General features: G+C 46.7%; 1 protein-coding gene across 2 annotated transcripts in view; it reads right to left on the bottom strand.

The window, feature by feature from the left end:
- Positions 1-3,017: 3,017 nt before the first annotated feature.
- Positions 3,018-21,055, bottom strand: part of PYCR1 (pyrroline-5-carboxylate reductase 1) — a 209,674-nt gene continuing 191,636 nt past the window's right edge. For both annotated transcript variants that reach the window (XM_069655308.1, XM_069655307.1), the window contains exon 8: positions 3,018-4,181. In XM_069655308.1, coding sequence (XP_069511409.1) covers positions 4,019-4,181 — 163 coding nt within the window. In that variant the 3' untranslated portion in view covers positions 3,018-4,018. The remainder of the gene's footprint in view (positions 4,182-21,055) is intronic.

Genomic DNA, 21,055 nt, shown 5'->3' with positions numbered 1-21,055 from the left:
AATGATACAACTCTCTGACTGATGAAACAGGCAGAGAGATGGATCACTGGAAAGGGCGTGGGTAAAGAATAGGAAGTCAGCCTAGAACAAAATAAAGTATCATAAGAAACTGTCCCAATTCGACCCTCTATGATAGAACAGTATTTGGCATTAATTCACACACTGACCTTATGACTCGGGTAGAAGAATCCAGCAGAAGTCTCTTGAGGAAGAATCCAGAAATAGAACAAACGACAAGGAAGGGAAGATTAGTAAGGGAGATAAGTACTGTGCATTATCACCTTCCAACAGTCCTTGAAAAGCTTCCTTCCCACGTAGAGAAAAGTATAGAAATGAATAAATCCACCTGTTAATATCACAGGTGCCAGTAGTTGGAAATAGCGCCCTTTTGTGGAATAAACAAAGTACACGCGGTTCTGAACAGCCGCGAAGAAAATAGTGTGCGCGTGTGGAATTACACGCGAATAGGATTCACGCAGTCTTCGAAGCGGCGCTTGAAAACAACGTGTGCGTGTGGAATCACACGCGAACAGGATTCACGCAGTCCAGGCCAGCCGCGTTTGAAGACAGCATGCGCTTGTGGAATTGCACGCGAACAGGATTCACGCAGTCCAGGCCAGCCGCGTTTGAAGACAGCGTGCGCTTGTGGAATTGCACGCGAACAGGATTCACGCAGCCCAGGCCAGCAGCGCTTGAAGACAACGTGTGCGTGTGGAATTACACGCGAACAGGATTCATGCAGTCCAGGCCAGCCGCGTTTGAAGACAGCGTGCGCTTGTGGAATTGCACGCGAACGGGATTCACGCAGCCCAGGCCAGCAGCGCTTGAAGACAACGTGTGCGTGTGGAATTACACGCGAACAGGATTCACGCAGTCCAGGCCAGCCGCGTTTGAAGACAGCGTGCGCTTGTGGAATTGCACGCGAACAGGATACACGCAGCCCAGGACAGCAGCGTTTGAAGACAGCGTGCGCTTGTGGAATTGCACGCGAATGGGATTCACGCAGCCCAGGCCAGCAGCGCTTGAAGACAACGTGTGCGTGTGGAATTACACGCGAACAGGATTCACGCAGTCCAGGCCAGCCGCGTTTGAAGACAGCGTGCGCTTGTGGAATTGCACTAGAACAGGATACACGCAGCCCAGGACAGCAGCGTTTGAAGACAGCGTGCGCTTGTGGAATTGCACGCGAACAGGATTCACGCAGCCCAGGCCAGCAGCGCTTGAAGACAACGTGTGCGTGTGGAATTACACGCGAACAGGATTCACGTAGTCCAGGCCAGCCGCGTTTGAAGACAGCGTGCGCTTGTGGAATTGCACGCGAACAGGATACACGCAGCCCAGGACAGCAGCGTTTGAAGACCACGTGCGCGTGTGGAATTACACGCAAACAAACAGCTCCAGGAATCAGCGTGTGGCGGAAAACACGCTATAGAAGGCCCAAGAAGCAGCTGAAGAACTGCAAGGACGCAGATCGGAGGTTCAGCTACACAACGCCAAATGATTCGATCAGAAGCAGCGAGTGATGTTTCCACGCTACTTATATACGTAATGCCGTAGTTCACGTGACGAAGCAGAATTCACGTGAATTTAGCGACGTGAAAAGTGCAGACGTCGTTTTCCCGGCAATGCATCGAACAACCGCCATTTGGAATAGAATGGTCTAGCTGTTCTATGAGCGTAAGAGGTAGAACCACGTCCAGCATGCATGACACTGCCACATTTTCCCCACTTTATTATTTCAGAGACATCCTGCAACAGGTCTACATTGGTCTTTCTGGAACATAGACTCTAGAGAAATACTACCAGTGGACCCCAGAAATTAAGGGCATGTCACATGTGAAGCATCTCATTGCCTATGGGTTCCTTGGTGATGCGGCTGGAGGACATAGTTGGAGTGGTGTATATCCTATAACTGATGCCTTAGTGCAGTCTATAACTCACACCTTCGTTTTAGCTCACCGATGTGGTCCCTAGATTGGAAGTCCCATGTCGATCCTATAATTAAGAAATGCAGGGCATGAGGCACATGGGAGACATCATAGGCATAGAAAAGATAGCTGCCCTTGAAATCAACCAATTCCACAAATGCACAACAATTTGTTTCACTATTCACTGAACTACCTCCAGCAAGTGCCATCGAAAGACCCCAATAATACCTTTCTGAAATAGGCACACAGTATGTAAGTGACATGCTATATGCCATATGTTTTTAATTGTACCAATGTGTGGGTAAAAGTAAGGTCTACATGGTTGCTGTATCCAGATGGTTGACTCATCCGCGTACACCGATTTGAAATGCATAATGTGCAGTTTGTTCATGTGAGAATGTTCATTTAATTAGGAAAATTGAAAATAAAATGGAGAAATACAGGCGAGAACAGAGGGTTCTGGAGCAAAGACGCCCCTTAACAGAAGAATAGCCTTCATCAAGCCGCTCAAATGAATTGTACTATTCTCACCTATCACAAAGACCTATCTGCAGTATCAGCGTGTAAAGTTATTGGTCTGAAGTCCAGCACTTTGTGGCAGGCGGTTCTACTGGAGTATGCCTTACAAATGGAGTTAGTCATAGCTCTATTACTGGATTAGGGCCAATGTATCCAACTCTCTGCGGAAGAGCAGAACCCATTACTTCACAAAGTTACTAAGGCCAGAACCATGACACTACTAAAGCTCCATTATAACTTGTCCAACTCTCCACACTGCAGTGCAGGAACCATCACTATATTCAGGTATTATCTGACAACCTGGCACACAAGCGTCAGAAAGCGATATATATTATTTTCATTATGATCTGCTGGAGTACTATTTCTAACCCCTACTGTGAGACAGTATACTATTGATACTACTTCCAATAATAAACTATCCAGGATCTACAGTAACAGGGTTTCAATACCCTGACCTATACGTTCTAAACACTGGATCCTGTGCTGTAGGAAAACAAGGTGTTTAGAATTCAGATTGGTACGTCTTTTCTTTTTAAAAAAAAAATGATTTTGATCTCATACAAACAAAAGTGGCAGTTGTCCATTTTATTCCAGAGGCAAGAAAGAAGGTAACATACTCAGAACAAACAGTGGGCCAAATGTGCAACTATGACCTTGTGCACAGCTTTCTCAAAATGGACCAAACCAGATTCAAAAAGGGTCCAATAAATGCTTGGATTAGACAAGAGCCGTGATTCTGGGACAAGGACAAATTATATTTTCATCACAATAAACACAAAGTGAATGTCCTTACCACGTTGGGTTCTGTAAAAGACCTAATGTAACAGTCCAATAATTTATGCCAATGGTTAAAAAAAAATTACAAAACACTATCCGCAGCAGATAAATAGAAATTTAGGAATATAAAACATACAATATAAAAAGTTCCAAATGTAAATGATTCCATAGCAATTCGTTGAACACCAATTCTTTTTGTGGCTGCATGATCGGTCACTCTTTAAATGGCTATTCATGTATGCTTTGCAGAACAACATTTTCCCAAAGCATGCAAAGCTCTAGAAGAGAAGGCACAGGTGGTCCAATCCAGGGCTATATCAAGCAAGCACTGTGTCCATCTTCTGCTATCTGACTCACATTAGTCAGAGAACAGTCCCACCATCTACGTATGCCCCCTAAAAGTGCAGGTGTCTGAAGCAGAGAACAGTTGTTCAAAGATGTCGTCACAAACTCCACATTTAGAAAAGTAGACATTTCTAGTTCTGACCCAGAATAGGTTAATTTAGGGCAAGGGCAGTTTGACTTGCCTTCCTTCATCAGTGGGGGGAGGGGACAGCGAGAAAACAATTCTGTCTGCCTCATGTTCAGAATAGTGTTCCTTCTGTAAATCAGCGGAGCCCGCAAACTGAGAATTTCACCTTCCCTCCAGTACAAAGTGAGGTAAATCTCAATATTCAAGAATGCTAAGTGTTTTTTTAAAAGGAAACCGCAAATAAAGAACCACTCTGCCCTGGAGCTGGAGGATGGTTCTGCTTTCAGACCCTGTCTTCGTCTGCTCGTCGGTCCTGGGTGGCTTAGTTTCTCTTGATGCCAGGGTACCTATTGTTGAACAGGCTGACCTTGGCACCCGCTGGTGCCGTGGAGATGGAGGGAGACTCCTGCTGCACTTTGCTTAGGGTAGTCTTCTTAATGGCAGCTGCAGGGACCTTCTCTTGGTCTGCCATGTACTGCAGCTCCCTAAAAAATACAAAAATAAACGTTGCAGGTTATTGACCAAGGCCCACATTCTAGATCTCAACCAATGACAGACTGAGGTGATCAAACACCTGGTAAGGTTAGCCAAAAGAATAATATATGGGATACATTACTCACAGTAATCGTATTTCTGATGCTTCTATCTGCTTAGATTCACATGCTATGCATAGACTGACATCTAGTGGAAGCTGTGGAGTATGGCAGTTGTTTTCGAAACTCAAAAAGGGATGTCGACAGAGCGTGCCAGTAATACTATCCCTAGTGTGACGTACACTGTACCCATGGTGCTTCACATGTTGAGGTCCCTCAGATTGTTTTGTTTCTGACATGAGGTTGCATGAAGTGTAGCGTGAGTACAGGTGTAGGAAAATATAAACACATTTTTGGGAGTTCGATATAGGATCAGGTGTAGTAAAGCAGATTATGTATCAAATAAAGCCCAGAAAACATCTATGCACATTCTACTCCAAGGGGAGGAAGGGTGGGCGCATGTTAATCTAAGCAGATACATCCCTTTTCGAGTTTCGAAAACAACTGCAATACTCCACAGCTTCCACTAGATGTCGGTCTATGCATAGCATGTGAATCTAAGCAGATACAAGCATCAGAAATATGATTACGGTGAATAATGTATCCCTTCTGAGGCTTGTGGAATCTGCTTACATCACATGCTATGCATAGATTGGCGAGCAGTGTTTGGAGAAGGTGGTAGGTTGTGAGAAGGTACATCGGCAAATAGATGTTTTAGCACCGCTTATCCCACCTGAGAATCTGCTTTAGAGTGTGTGTCAATACAGTAGTGCTGAGTGAAGGTATGTACTGAATTCAATGTAGGTGATTTGCAAATTGTGTCCAGCAGGAGTTTGTGATAAAAGCCAAAGTAGCTCCTGTACCTCTAGTGGAGTGAGCTCTTGGTGTAAAGGCAGTGTATTTCTTGATAGAGAGTAGCAGAGCTGTATGCATCCGACTTTCCTTCTGGAGATGACGTTTTTGGAAAATGCAGTCTCCTTCTCTGCCTGGAGCTACCGAGACAAACAGTTGGTCCGTTTTCCTTAGCGGTCTGTTCTTGTCTACATAGTAGAGGACCGCCCTCCTTACATCTAATGTATGGAGTTTTTCCTCCGCTGAGCTTGTTGGGTTTTGAAAAAAAGCCAGTAGTTCGATTACCTGATTGACATGAAACTTGGATATTAACTTAGGTGAAAACCTAGGTTTTGTTCTCAATACCAATTTGTCTTTGAGGATCACAAAGAAAGGGATTGCACTGACAAAGCTTGCAGTTCACTGACTCACCTTATGGAGGTGATAGCCACCAAGAAAGCCGTTTTATACGCAAGGTGTTTAAGGCTTGACTTATACATAGGCTCAAAGGGGGCGGGTTCCATGAGTTTTGCAGTACTACAATGAGGTCCCAGCCTGGCGGCGGGTTTGAAATAGGAGGGCAGAGTCTCTTCACTCCCTCCATGAATGCATTAATGACAGGGATTTTCTACCATGACACCTTACTCTGAGAGGTGGTGTATGCGGATAGAGCCGCTAGGTGAACCTTTATTGAGTTAAATACTAACTCTGAGTCTAATAAGTGAAGCATGTAATGAAGAATGTGAGATCGAGTACATTATATTGGGTTGATTTGTTTTGAGTGGCACCAAATTACAAATCTTCTCCACTTCTCAAAATAACAATATCTGGTTCCATACACCTTTGAGGTAGATTTAGATGTCCAAACTCTGACTTCAGGAGCCAAGCTGCCAAGTTCATAGAGTGAGGTTGAGGGTATAATGTTGTCCCCCCGTGCTGGGAGTGCAAGTTGAACTGTCACGGGAGCTTGATCGGATCACACATCGCCAGTTCGCAGAGATGTGGATACCAAGGTTGTCTTGTCCACATAGGAGCAACTAGGATTAATATCATTTGTTCCTTGTGAATCTTGTTCACCACTTTGCTCATTAGTGGAGTTGGCGGAAAAGCGTAGGCAGATTTCCCCGACCAACTCATCCACGGGGCATTCCCCTTGGAGTCAGGTTGGGGAAACCCAGAGGCGAAGTCTGGGCATTGTTTCTTTTCTCTTGTTGCGAACGAGTCTAGTGAGGGGTATCCCTATTGAGTCCACATACCATGTGCTGTGAGATGAAGGTGATGGGCTCCCCACCCGGTGATGGATGCGTCTGTTGTAACGATCGTTTGCAACGCTTGGTCGCGAAAGGGTTTTCCCCTTCAACAGATTCTCCTTTGTCCACCAACGTAGAGCGTGTACTAGTGTTGGCGAAACGACCGCTAGATCGTCCCACTGATTGCTTGTCCGAAACCACTGTTTCACCAACCGCACCTGCATCAGGCACATGCGCAATCTTAAAATCGTAAATGCATGATGCCATCATTCCGAGCAAGCAAATTGCTATGTGTACGGTTATCTGGCAAATGCTAGATACTGAGGTATTTGCCGCAGTATGTTTTGTACTCTATCCTTTGATGGAAAGACTAGACCACCTTCTTTTTTATGACAGCTCCTAAGAACTGTTTTGTCTTGTTTTGTACAAGACGTGACTTTTTCTGATTGATAGAGAAACCCAATTGGAAAAGAAGGTTGATCGTTCTTTGGGTATTTTGCTTGCAAATTTGGAATGTTTCCCTTGTGATCAGCTAGTCGTCCAGGTAAGGGTACACTGGGATGGTCTCCCTGTGTAGATGCGCCGCCACCACTGCCAGTTCCTTCCGAATACCCTTGGAGCGGATGCAATGCTGAAGGGTAGCACCTTGAATTGCTAGCGCTGGTTTGCCATCTTGAAACACAAGAATTTTCTGTGCGCTGGGAACATTGAAATATGAAAATAAGCATCTTTCATATCCAAGGTTGCCATGTAGTCCCCCCGCTTTAGCAGTGGGATTACTTGTTGTAGCGTTGTCATGCAGAATTTTTGTGGCTTGACATAAGTGTTTGCAGGACGCAGAGCTAATACAGGCCGCATAGTGAGATCTTTTTTGGGCACAGGGTAGTACATTGAATAGATACCCTTGTTTACTTTTTTTGCCGGGATGATTTCGACAGCGTCCTTTAATAGCAGTGCTGCCACCTCTTCCAGTAGGATACATGCTTCCTATGAGGTGGTTCTTTGTCTCGGGGGATGGTAGGCGGGTTGCTGTAGCAGCTCCATACAATAACTGCCCGCCACGGTTGAAAGCACCTACTTGTCAGAGTGGATTCCCTCCCACACGTGGGTAAAGTGTGTTATGCGTCCTCCTACTGGAGTGGCATGGGTGGGAACTGGTAGTAGGTGATCATTGTTTTGTGGTTGTGGATCCTCTAATGGAAGAGGTGGATCTGCCCCTGCCGCGAGATCTTCTCTGGCCTCTGGAAACTCTTTGAGGACTGACCCTTTGGTAAGCCCCAAGACAACCCTAGTTGTACACAGACCCTCTTTGTGAATTTTGTCCCCTAAAGCGATGAAAATGATAGCCCCCTCTCTGACCAAAGGTTTTATTGGTAAGCTGGCCCAGTGACTAAGCTGTCGTATTCTTCCTTGGCACTTTTGAGGGCATCTACTGCTTTGCCGAACAAGACATTTGGTTCTATCTGCATGTTGAGGTGAGTCGGCTGTGTCTCGAGTTTAAAGCTAGACTGGCGTAGCCATGGGTGGCGTTTGATAATCGTGACTACAGCAATTATCCTACCCGCATTATCAGATGCATCTAGATTATTTTTTAGAATGCAGTTAGCAACAGCTTTCTCTTCTGACACGGCGAGAGAGAGTTGGGATTTAAAAGGCTCTGGGGCTGAGGCCATTAATTTGGCTACCTCGTCCCATGTTTGGCAGTTATAACTGGCCAGCAAGTTACTATTATTGGCAATCCTCGCCTCGTAGGCTACTGAGATGGCGACTTTCCTTTCTTTGTCAGGGGATGCCTCTGACGAGGCTAGAGGTGTACCTGCTCTTTTTCTCGTGTAGGTACCAACCAACGAGTCTGGCTTTAACTGACCCCTGATGTAAAGGGGGTCTGAGGGAGCGGGTCAAATATGCGGGTTTACAGCGCATGTTAAGTTTGGGGTTACCAAAGAGGGTTGTATTCGCCTCTGTCCAGACTGGAAGATAGGGATAAATTGGGTTGCAGATTTTTTGTCTCCCAAGATGTTCTCGACAAAGGGCCTCATTACGACCCAGGCGGTAAGTTACCGCCTGGGCCGTGACTTTACCACCATGGCGTAAACTACGTTTACGCCATGGTGGTTGGCGGACTTACCGCCCCATTCCGACCTTGGCGGGGCGGTAAGTCCCCAATCCCCATTTACCCTTCCCCATTCCCATTTTTGCCCCATAGGGCATAATGGGAGTGAGGAAGGCGTTAATTACGCCACCGTAAATCACGGTGGCGTAATTAACTCCATGGTCCCTTAGCGCCATGGATCTTAACGGCTGCAAAAATCAGCCGTTAAGATCTCCATGGCGCTAAGGGACCTCGTACTCAGGCGGTAAGGGTCGGCGCTGTTTACGGCGCCGTAAACCCCTTACCGCCTGAGTTGTAATGAGGCCCAAAGTCTTTGTCTATCTGGGTCTTCTGTGTTTCTATTTAGAAATGTTCTGCTGCCTTTAGGAGCATATTATTATACTGGATTTGGTTGTCGACCATTGAGTATGCCACTGGTGGGTCTGTAGTATCCGGCAACTGTATGATGTAGCAGGTGGTGTGCTTTGGAAAACCTCTGGGTGGCTGTCAAAGAAATTGGCCAAAGAGGACATGCGTCTCATGATCCCATCTAATTCCTCTGCCGACCACGGGTAAGAACCTGGGACAACAGGTAATGGGACAACAGCTGGAGTAGGAGGAGTGGGATCTGGCTCAGGTGCAAGGTGCTTCTTGTGCCTCATAGCCCCTGAAATGGTCCCCCCCGGGTCATAGTCCCCTTTTGACTAGATGACTTGTGGACTTTGGACTTGTGGTGTTTCAAAGTCCGACCCTTAAGTAGCGTGTCCGGGACATGTTTTTTGAGGAACTCAGACATTTTCGAACTCTGAGGGGATTTCACAGAGTCCTTCGACATGTCTTTCGACTGTCATTTCTCTGCATGCGTACGGGCGTCGTTGGCGTGCGTGGATTTGGTAGTTTTGGACACAGCGTCAGATTTTCGGGGCTTGACGTGAGGCGAACACGCTTGCACAGAGGGACAGCAAACTGTCGGATCTCTCCCTTGACACTGTGTGTGGCCTTCTGGTGGGTGTTGAAGTTGACTTGTGGCCGTGGGTTGTGTATTTGGTGTGGGTATGTTTGTCTGTGCCAGTGCCGCTGGGTGTCATCCCAGTAACAGAGGCGCCGGCCTGCCTGATGGGATAGGGAGCTTGCACGCGGGCATCCGATGGATCCCGTTCGCCATCGTCGTCACTGAAGACGCTAACGCTGCCGTCACTGGAGGCACCCTCAACATCCATGGCAGCCTCAGTCTGAATGGCGCGGTGGGCCCAGAACTTTGTTTTATGGTCTTTAAAATCCTGGGCTTGAAGAGCTTGCATGATTTGCAGTGGCCCTTGTTACGGTCGCTTGGAAGACAAAGGTTGCACACCTGGTGCAAGTCCTTCCAGGGAAATTTTCGATTGCAAGAAGGATAACATTTAAATGGGGTATTTTCCATTTTGTGTGGGGAAGGCAGCTTGGCGAATAAAGTGGGAAGAAGGGGAAATATGCATTCTCTTAGGGAACTGAGAAATGTACCACCCACACTCTCCCTACTGTGAGAGCCGAGGCCCAGAGCGGCCTTCCAAGGCCGCCTGTAAAGGTTTGTCGAGGCGATTTCTGCAGTCGACATAGGTGGTCCTCAAAACCGTCGCTGAAGGAATTGTAGGGGAATGGCTAAGAAAGTACAGTTAGACTAACTAGCTCTAATTATTATTAATAAAATGGTGATAGCCAGAGGGAACTCTGCTTTCAGTGTCCAACAATGATGGTGGAAAAAACGATCTGAAGGACCTCAACGTGTGAAGCACCATGGGTACATTGGATGTCACACTAGGGATAGTTTTACTGGCATGCCCTGTCGACGTCCCTATTTGAGTGTTGAAAAATAAAAAACAACTGTATTATTATGCAGCTTCCTCTAGATGTCGGCCTATGCGGTTGCCAGTCAAAGGATCGAGAGTGAAAGGGTCGACAGGACAAAGGATCGAAACCAAAGGGTCGACAGGACAAAGGATCGAATTCTTTTTTTTTTTACACATTTTTTTTTGGGGGGGTGGGGCCCCCAATCCCCTTTTTTTTGCTAAAAATCACTTTTTTTTCCAAAACCTAAAAAAATATATTTAATTAAAAAAGAAAATTCGATCCTTTGTCCTGTGGACCCTTTGGTGTCGATCCTTTGTCCTGTGGACCCTTTTTTTTCGATCCTTTGACTAGACACCGGCCTATGCATAGCATATCAACTAAGCAGATTCCACAAGCCTCAGAAATATATATATTAATTAAATAAAATAAAACATAAACAAAACACAACACCCACATTCCAGGTTTTTGTATAGTCTACACACAATCCAGTTCTATTGATCACCCAAGAAATGCCCAAACCATGTTGCTAGAATTCTTCCCAAAAACGTAGATGGTGAGTTGGGGTTAGGTAATATTTGTGGGGATGAAGTGAATGCAGGGGGTCTCCGACTGACTGCTTTCTATTAAAAATAATTAGAGAAATAAATTGATCAAATGTTCAATACACATAGAACCACCCCTGTAGTGCCACCATGTGCGCTCCCGGCACCAAAGTATCTCACACACAGTGTAGTTTACCAGTGTCCTCAGACACATTTCACTACCTAGGTAAAAATGAAGCTACAAGGTAACCATGTGGCATGTCTACACATCTTTTTAAGACTAATAAGAACCCTATGTACTCGACACAGGCACTTTTGTTGTTGCTTCAACTGAAACTATTCCCTTTGTATTCTTCACATACAATTCTTTACCCACTTTGCTGCTCTATACAATGTAAGCAGCACTCTTATCGATATTCCTTCCAGAAATTCTTCCCTATTCTCTGGGAACACATTATGAACAAATGAATATCCTATAAAAATAGTTTAGTGCGATGGCATGAGCTAAGCGCCAGGGAAGGAGGCACTGATAGGAACAGAGTTAAGGTTGCATAGGGACAAGAAGGAGGAAAGGTAGGATGTATTGCCCTGGCCTTATAAAGGCGTGGCTCATTTTAAACTATTTACTAGAAACTGCAAGGTTAGGGGCCTAGTGAAATTGATGCAGCATGTTGGGTGCTGTGAAACTTGGAGGGGCCGGAAAACACCAGTGTCCTGTCTGGGAGACTTGAAAATGGGGACATGGAGGGCAGGACAGTATAAGGGGTCAAGAGTAAGACTCGGACACAGTAACCAGTTTGGATACAATTCTGAGATTTTGTTGATCAGAAAATAAGAGGTGTTGGGAAAATCCTACCTGTCCCTAAATCTAGTAGAGAATTCCCTGCCTCAACAAAACTAAGGAACGTCTGTGTCAGGGTGTAAACAAAAGATCGTCCTGTGTCCAAAAATCCTAATCTGATCCTTACACTCTAAACTCAATATGTTTACAAGGAAGCTCTGGTAAACTAAATCCTTGTAGCTTGTTTCAAATGTTCTCAACAGAAAGTTTCAAGGTGCAGAACAGAAAAAGGATGTATATGTTTTGACAGAGAAAGGGATCTACCCTTCGCCCATGTTTTCACTGGTAATTTAGGAGTTTATCCAGCACCCCTGGATGAAGATCAATGTTTCACGCAAATGGTGAGCTTGTGCAGGGGGTTTGGTGCCTCCACTATGTACATCTCTTCTAAAACTATTTCACTTCACAATTCAAGGGGGATCTCCTTATCCCTTGATCTACTTCTTTTCTTACAATTCCACAGTTTCTGGGAAAATACTCCTTTTCCTTTACAGAGTTCCCTTTCCATATTTAATACTTTAAAATCATTCCACTTCGTACCACGCAAATTAATTTTCTCTTTCAGTTCCTTTGCTTATTATACTTCATTATAATTCAACTTTACTCCAGTGATAGGATTCCTCCCTTGCATTTCTCTTAAACACACAGTTATTTTGTTAGATTAATTTCTTCTCTTTCTCAAGTTTTAACAGTATTCACAAAGGCAGTTCCTTCAAGGATGTGGTTTCTCTACAATGTTACATTTTGTCCAATTTTTACCCCTGGTGTGCTCTCCTCCCGGGGGAACTTGTGACATTCTCTTCAATCCTTAAAAAGGGGTACGAGTCTTCCCTTTTGTTTCCACAACTTCAAGTTCATTTGCCTTTGCATTCCTGGTCTAATCCCTTGCCAGGATATCACTTTCCTTCTCGGCACACTTCTGGTTTGGTACCTTGCCAGGATATCACTTGACTTCTCTGCTCGCTTCTGGTCTTCATTACCGGGATAGTGTTTCACTTCTGGTTTACTCTCCTGCCAGGCAATTGCTTCACTTATCACACTTGCTTTACACCTCCATGCCTGGATATCACTTCGCTTCTCACACCTGGTTCACTCTCCTGCCAGGATACCACATCACTTCTCATTCCTGGTTTACTCTCCTGCTAGGATATCACTTTGCTTCTCATCTGCCCCTCCTGGGTAGGAGTTTTAAGACTCCCTGTTTGCCTGGTGCACTAACCTGCCAGGGCTTTCTCTTTCTTTATTCACCCTTTCTTTCGTCCAAGTCACAATAGCTTTCCACAGTTGGGCCACTGACTCCTTTCTTACAGAGTTTGTAATTACCTTCTCTAACACCTCCGCAGGGCGTACCTCTGATCTGTACCCCTCCCCGGAAGTTTTTCAAGGGTGGCAACCTTCTCCACATTGCCACTCTAAATTCTCGCTCTGCCATCAAGCACTCCTCTGATATCTGTCGCCTTCTTGAGGAACTGGACCTCGACGTCCTCGGTCTCACTGAGACTTGGTTCACTGCCAACTCTGCCACCAGCTTCGACACACTCCTACCTGACGGCTACAAGATCCTCTCCGTGCCCAGGCCCAACCGTTCAGGGGGTGGTGTTGCCCTTATCTTCCCTGAGTGGATTCCTGCCACTGTCACTCCTACGCAGACCTACTCCTCTTTTGAATGTCTTGTCTGCCGACTCTCTCTCTCTCCTAGCCATTCCCTTACCGTGGCTACTATCTATCGGCCACCTGGTCAAATTTCCTCCTTCCTCTCTGAGTGGGCTGACCTCTCCTCCTCACTCCTGTCCTCAACCACCCAACTCCTCTTTCTCGGTGACTTCAACATCCACCTCGATGCCTCCTGTCCCCTCACTGGTCTCTTTCGCGAACTCTGCAACTCTCTCTCACTCTCTATTCTCCCGTCTGGGCCTACTCACTCTGCAGGGCACACTCTTGATGCTCTGATCTCTTCTGACCTTCCCCTCTCCCTCCCTCTCTCCACTCCTCTCTCCTGGAGCGATCACTTTCTCCTATCCTCCCACCTCTCCCTCCCTACCCCACAGGCAAAGCCACCCTCTTCACTGCCACCCACCTTCTCGGTCATCCGACCCATGAAGCGCGTGTCAGTTGAGGCTTTCGCTGCTACCTTCTCGCCCCCTCCTCCCCCCTCGGCTGACTCCCACCCTGACACAGCCCTCTCCATGCTCTATTCCTCTATATCTGATACTCTCGATATCCTTGCCCCCGTCATGAGAATCCGCCTGAAGCCCAAAGCCAAATGTAACTCCTGGTATGACTCGGATCTCGTCACCCTAAAACGCAAGTGCAGGGTGGCAGAGAGGAAATGGCGTGCTTCATGTTCATCCTCTGACAAACTGGCCTGCCGCCTGCTCCAAAGGCAATACCGGCTCTCCGTTCTCACCAAGAAGAGAGCCCTTATCCAAGCCCGCATCTCTGAGGCATCTAACAACTCGGCCGAACTCTTTAAAATCTGCAAGGAGCTGGCCAACCCTGCTGCAGTCTCTACCTCTCCTGTCCCCTCCCAGGCCCTCTGCACTGCACTGGCCTCGCACTTCATCTCAAAAACTCAGGACATCCTGTCCTCGCTCTCCTCCTCTCTCCTCCCTCCCTCTCTTCCCGGCTCTTCCTCTTGCTCTCTTGCAGCCGCCCCTCCGCCCTCCTTCTCTGCTTTTCCACCTTTTTCTGCTGATGAGGTTTCCAGACAAGTCCGATCTATGAAAGCCTCGTCTAAACAGGTTCACCCCTGTTCCTCCAAAACCATCAAGGACCACATCGACTCCCTGGCTCCTGCCCTGGCTGACTTTTGCAACCACTCATTCGCCTCTGGAGTCTTCCCATCCCCCCTCAAGCACTCCCTTGTGCACCCCCTCCTCAAGAAACCCTCTTCCGACCCCTCCTGCCCGGCCAACTATCGCCCAATCTCCATTACTCCCTTCCTGGGCAAGCTCCTGGAGAAACTGGCCATCTCCCAGCTTAACCTCCATGCTGAATCTGTTGGTAATCTTCATGACCATCAATCCGGCTTCAGAGCGGCCAGAAGCACGGAAACTGCTCTCCTGAACATCCGTGAGGACCTGCTCCTGAACCTCGATTCCAACACTCCCTGTGTTCTCATTCTGCTCGATCTCTCCTCTGCCTTTGACACTGTCAACCATGCCATCCTGCTCAACCGTCTCCGTGATAACCTGGGTATCACTGGTCAGGCTCTGGCATGGCTGACCTCTTTCCTTTCCGGTCGACCCTCCCAGGTCCAAATGGGCTCCTTCCTCTCTGACATCTTTTTCTCCACCTGTGGTGTCCCCCAGGGATCCAACCTCTCTCCCTGGCTTTTCAACCAGTATCTGGCACTCCTTGCCCACCGCATCGCCGCTCTCTGCCCCCACTTCCAGTGCTATGCGGACGATACCCAGCTCATTTTCAGGCTACCCTCGGCCTCCTCCTCTCCTTCCCTCATCTCTGACTGTCTGTCTGCTATCCAGGAATGGTGTTCCGCCAATGACCTCTGCCTTAACGCCAGTAAGACTGAGATTCTACTCATCGGCGCACCCACTCCCTCCTTCCCTGCAGCTCTCTGGCCGGCCTCCCTTGGCCCCCTTCCGGCCCCTACCTGCAAGGCTAAAAACCTCAGGGTCATCTTCGACTCCACACTCTCCTTCTCTCCTCATATATCTGACGTCTCTAAGAAGTCACACTACCAGCTGCACCTCCTCAGAGGTATTCTTCCCTTCCTCTCCTTCCCCCAGAAGCTCACTGTCTCCCGAGCCCTGGTTCTCTCAAGGCTGGACAACTGCAACAGCCTCTATCTTAATCTGCCTGCCTCCACTCTCCGCCCTCTGCAACTTATCCAGAACAGAACTGCGAGACTTGTCCTTGGCCTCAAGCCCAGGGACCGTATCTCTCCAGGACTGAAATCTCTTCACTGGCTCCCAGTGGCTGCGAGGATTAAGTTCAAAACCCTCTGCATTGTCCACAAGGCCTTCTGGGGCCTGGGGCCTAAATACCTTCAACTCTCTCTTCCTAAATATCTTCCTTCACGAGCCCTTCGCTCATCCGTCTCCAACTCCCTCATGGTCAGCCGCTTCTCTAAGCAACGAGCTGGGGGTAGATCTCTCTCCGCAGCAGGGGCCTCCCTCTGGAACAGCCTTCCTGCCTCCCTGAAACTTGAGGAGAACCATCTCCGGTTCCGGAAGCACCTCAAAACCTTCCTCTTCGCTTCTGCCTTCTCTCTCCCTCTCCCCTGCTAAACCTTCTTAACTCCCCACTGAATTCTGCACTAAACCTGCATCTGGGCCACTCTCAGCGACCTCGGTCCAGGGCCCAGCCACTCTCCACTTGCACTGCCTCCCTGGCTCCCCCTGCACTGTGGGACTGTCACTGTATCCCTACAGCCCCCTTCCCAGCACTTGCTCTGCACTTACCTCGCACTTGCCACCAGCTGGCCCTTTTTATTTATCATTTATTATTTATTTTTTATTACGCTACTTACCTTGTACTGCACTTTCCCCCCACCTCCTCCCCCTGCACTTTCTCCTTTTCCCCTTACCTCTGCACTTGTGCGATCTGAATGACACCTGGCCTAGTAGGATCGTTTGTCTGTCTTCCCCTTGTTTCCCTCCCTCCCTGCCTCGTCGCGCCTTGAAACACTTGTGTATAGGCGCGTTACAAATACCATATCATATCATATCATATCCCCTTTCCAACTCTGTCCGTTTGTATAACATTTTCTCTTTTAAAGTTTTGAGCTTCCGTCTCACTATCAACAATATTCACATACACTTAATTTCCTCCTTTTTAATACTGGATCGCTGACCAATATTTAGCAATGTTCTCATTGTTGGGTAAGATTTCCATATCTATGATAAATCTTCCTGACCTGTGTCAACCTCAGAACCTTATGCTTTGACTAGGTAATTATTTTACCTTGTCCCTAGGTGAAAGGGAATCTTTTTCCCCTCTCACCTAATATTTTACTCTTTATGGGTTACCTTTTTATATGTCTCAGCATAGTGTATGGTTGAGGTTATAGTTTCCTACAACGTTTGGGCTTAGGCTGGGTTGCCCCTATGGGCTCCCATGTTAACTTCCCTTTCATGTACTTGGGTGAAGTACAGGTCCCAGGTAGTAAAGCGGGATTTTCATCCCCCCTTTTAGAATTTATACAGGGAGCCAGCACACCCCACCTTATGTGGAGTGCTCGGGGGTTAAAATATATTCCATTTTACTTACACAGTAACATTTTGTTACAATTGCACGTTTCCTTGAATGGCTGGAGGCAGTGTAATTACTTTTATGACTTTAGTTTTCTTTACTCGCAGGCTGTTATTTCAGCCCTGGCAATGCACATGCACGGAAGTGCCACCATTTTGCTAAAATTGTGGGCTCTTTTCTTCGTCACTTCTTGTGTGCTTGATGTTGCTGAGGTCTTCCCCTGCCATTCTAGGTGGGAACGACCTCAGTGGCTGTTTGCCAAAGCTCCCGAGTATCTGGAAAGGCGAAAGCAAGGGAGGAGTCCAAAACTCTGCAGCCCTTTGTCTATCACCTTGCGTCAAAGGAAAAATCTCCCAGTGGGGCGCTGGCTGTCCTGATTGGATAGCCAGATCGCCCCCTTGCTGTAAAATGCAGGGAGGGAATACAGAAATTGTGCTGTAGTTCCTGATAAATACTCTGAACCTGGAACTGATGACAAGTCGAACACTGGAGCTGAAACAGAAGAGGAAGATGAAGAAACGATGGCCGTAGCGATTTCCAGCGACTGGAGAGCCTGCTGTGTAACCGGAGCCTGCTGTTACCCTTTCTTCCAATCGACCTGGGGATCCTGAAAAGGAGACCTCGACCCAGAGATTTGGCCCAATACTGCCGCAGCACGCGGGATCTCTCCCAATTAACTGACTCACACCTATTGAGGATTTAGACGTTACCGAAGCAAACCAATTTCTACTAATATTCCTGATCAGTGCAGAACATCATAATACACCTTTAGCATTAAGAATATAACATACTGTAAGAAATCAAGTAGATGAACATTTGGATTAACTAGGAACACAGAGTGTTTGATCAACAGAACACGTGGGTAATCAAAACCATAAACAGTTACCTTGAGGATGAACAAGTGTCGAAACACGTGTGGGCTGTCATCAAGATATTAAATCAATGGCACAAATACATTTGACTTTGCGAATCTTTGCACAATTAGTCTATCTTCAAAGTAGTTATAGGTATATACTGTTCCTTTAATCTGTGTTCCACTATTTAGAAATCTATCCTGGTCACAAGGTTGGTTGATTGTGTGATTTCTTTGCTGAGTGTCATTGCATAACTGACAGGGTATACTACCCTTGACTTACTGTAAAGTGATCATAAAGTGACATATGTTTTTGCTCCCCATGAATAGGTGTGGCCTATACTTAATGTGTATGGGAAGGTCTGACTGCCCTAGAATCACTGTTCGGTATTCTGAAGAAGGTCCTAGGCTTGGGTCTGTGTACCTTTAAGCATTGTGTTGCATTTTTATAATGACTTATGACTCTATGACCAGTACTTACCCCAAGACTTAACTTGGCCTACTTGTATTTATAATATACCTTTATTTTTTGTAATACTTCTGGTTGTAAGTGTTTCTACTGAATCCTTGGTTAACAACAGGTTCAGTGTACTTTCCTATAGCCCTCTCTCCCTTCTAAGATATGTCTGGCTGCTCGGTCTACGCTACTATATAGTCAGGTGGTACAGCCCTATTCTAAGAGCGTAGGCTTGTACTGTCTCAGTTGAATGGTTTTACTAAGCCCTTAGTTGGACTTCAGGAAAACTGTCTTAACACGCGTTTATATCAGTTTCTTTACTATTTTCAATGACTTTCTCTCACATGCTCAGCGCGATGCAGCATTCGCTGTTATGAGCCCCGGTAAGCCATTTAGTCTCCCTGAGCTTACCGGGGATCTCTGGCGGTCCTCACGTCAATCCCTTTGGCTTCTCATTCGGTCAGCTGACAAGGCATACGTCCTGTCAGCTGGTCCGTCTTCGCTTTGGTTTCTATCACACCGGGTGCTCCTGGTCACTAGGCTGCTTTCATTTCGGTTCCTCCCCACACTGTCCTTGTAGCCCCGCGCGTTGGGACAGAATCTCCTGGTTTCTGTAGTCCTTGTGAGCATTCGCAACGGTTGCCGATGGACTCGGACTCTGCCACATTCTCTCATTGCTATCTGCTGTGCTAATTTTAAACTTTCCGGTGTCAGTCAAAGGTTTCCAAAGACTAGAACGAAGCGTTGGCTTACCACTTCTAGGCATCGTCATTGCTCCATCTCTCTTCCTCGTCTCAGTACTCTCATGGGGGAGGAAGGAAAACAAGGCATTTGGCTGGGAAAAACCTGGGCTGTCTTCCTCTGTGGCACAATATGCTATACAATATGCTATACAAGTATGTTGTACATGTGTATGGGATGTGGAATTAAGGTTGTCAAATTATTTTGCTCTATCGTTTTCCTACTTCTCTGGAGTTGGTCTTCCCCATGTGGTCCTCCCGCTGATAGCCACACCCATGGTTAAAGTCAGGTTGCTTCTGCCTTTCCCTGGCCACATAAGAGAAGCTTCCGCTTCCAGAGAATCGGTGGCGATAGACTAGATTTGTCACAGCAGCCAACAAGAACCCGATCAGGGGTTTGGTGTGCTGATTGGGGATAGGTGTCACGGAAGGAAACTTCTGCGAAAGGGTAAGCACTGGGGCAAAAAGAAGGACTAGACAACTGATGGGTGGGCATGTTAAGGTGGGCATACTTGAGCATGGAAGTTTATACATACCGGGGTATGAAGAAAACTGTTTATATGGGCTCTATGGAAGCTACTGGGCAGTTTTATCACTATTAAATAAGCTGTGTAGAGTGTTTGGTCCTGTCGCCAATAGAGGCTCCCCTTGCACTTGAAGTGAGCACGTTTACACGGTTTCTTGGAGCTAAACTACATTTCTTATACTGTATCGAAAATTCCTTGAAAGCACGAGTCCAACACATTTCAATAGATAATAATTCAATGTCAATGTTGTTTCTTAAAAATGATAGCAAATTTATTCTACAGACAGTGGCAATAGAAAGCAGGTCCAATGCATTTCGGACAAATGTCCTTCTTCAGGGACCATGATTTATAGTTATGGCATTCACCAGAATTCTATTCAAAGTGGCAACAAATGTTGACAATTGCTAGCTGCTGCATCTCCTTGATGAGAGGCAAATGACATGTGATGTTGGCATGCTGGACATTCATGGATTTGCTATGACTGAAACAGGTCTATGTATGGGAAGTAGGAGCTAAAAACTGTAAACAAGCAGCGCTCACCACTACAAGCCGAGAATAGAAGCTGGCTGCGCTAGCGGGGCGCACAGCAGCTACACTACCATGCATGTGCATCTGACAAAATAAATATGGCAGACCATGCTTTCACAGGATTGGTTCAAGTCCAGAGCAAAGCTAGTATAAATGCATATTGTGCTTTTTTAAATTATTGTTGGGGTATTTATAGAGTGCAGACCTAGCTTTGGGAAGCAACAGAGCACTTTACAATCACAGGGAGAAAGAACACAGTGAGGGAAGCAGAGAAACAAGGAAGCAGGGAGCTAATAGGGGAGAAGGAGCGTGGGCAATTTGGCAGCAGGGCATCTAAAAGCAACCAGGGGAGGAAACAGTGGGGAGCAGATCCTCCTGTTCAGGTGGATGGCGAGTGGGTCCAGGTGTTGGGGAGGAGCTATTCCTTTAAGAGGAGGATCTTCCAGAACTGTAGAATGGTGGTACTGAGGAAGGCATGGAAGTGAAGATGTATTCGGATTAAGAGGTAGAACAACTGGATAACTGAATAATATAGGGTGTAACATGACTTATGCCACTGAAGACTGGTCAGAGTTGAAAATGGAGACTGTGTGCGGAAGCTAATGGGAGTGGGAAGGAGCAGTAGGAACGTAAACCACAAACCACAGAACAGGTTATCATGCCATGTTCTTTCTAGAGAGGGGCGCCTGCTACCTTTTTTTGTAAGGAATTTAGGGTTGGTTACCCTAAGTTACCTGGGGGAACCCATGTGTGGACCCCTTACTCGCTCTGCTCAGAGAGGCACAGCTTCACCTCACTGATGAGGCCCAACAAGGCTGAAACACGTGTCTGGGGTTGTTGGTACTCGTGTTCAAAGAAGGTTTGCCTGGCATTTCGGTACTGGACTGCCCTTCTGGGGAGGACAAAGACTGATATGCAAATGGGGATTCCTCCTTTGTGAAAAGTACAGTGAGCAAAAAGCAATGGCTATGGACTCTCAAAGTGGGGAAAAAGCACAGAACAGGTTATCATGCAATGTTCTTTCTAGAGGGGGGCGCCTGCTTCCTTTTTTTGTAGCGTTACACAATAGGATTAGGAGATAGCTACTTCTTTAGGTGCTCATTCATATTTTTGTATAGAATTTT

The sequence above is a fragment of the Ambystoma mexicanum genome, chromosome 3q, assembly GCF_040938575.1.
Source record: "Ambystoma mexicanum isolate Mex_15411 chromosome 3q, UKY_AmexF1_1, whole genome shotgun sequence".
In the NCBI taxonomy this organism is placed as follows: domain Eukaryota; kingdom Metazoa; phylum Chordata; class Amphibia; order Caudata; family Ambystomatidae; genus Ambystoma; species Ambystoma mexicanum.
This window is presented reverse-complemented; position numbering and strand designations above follow the sequence as displayed.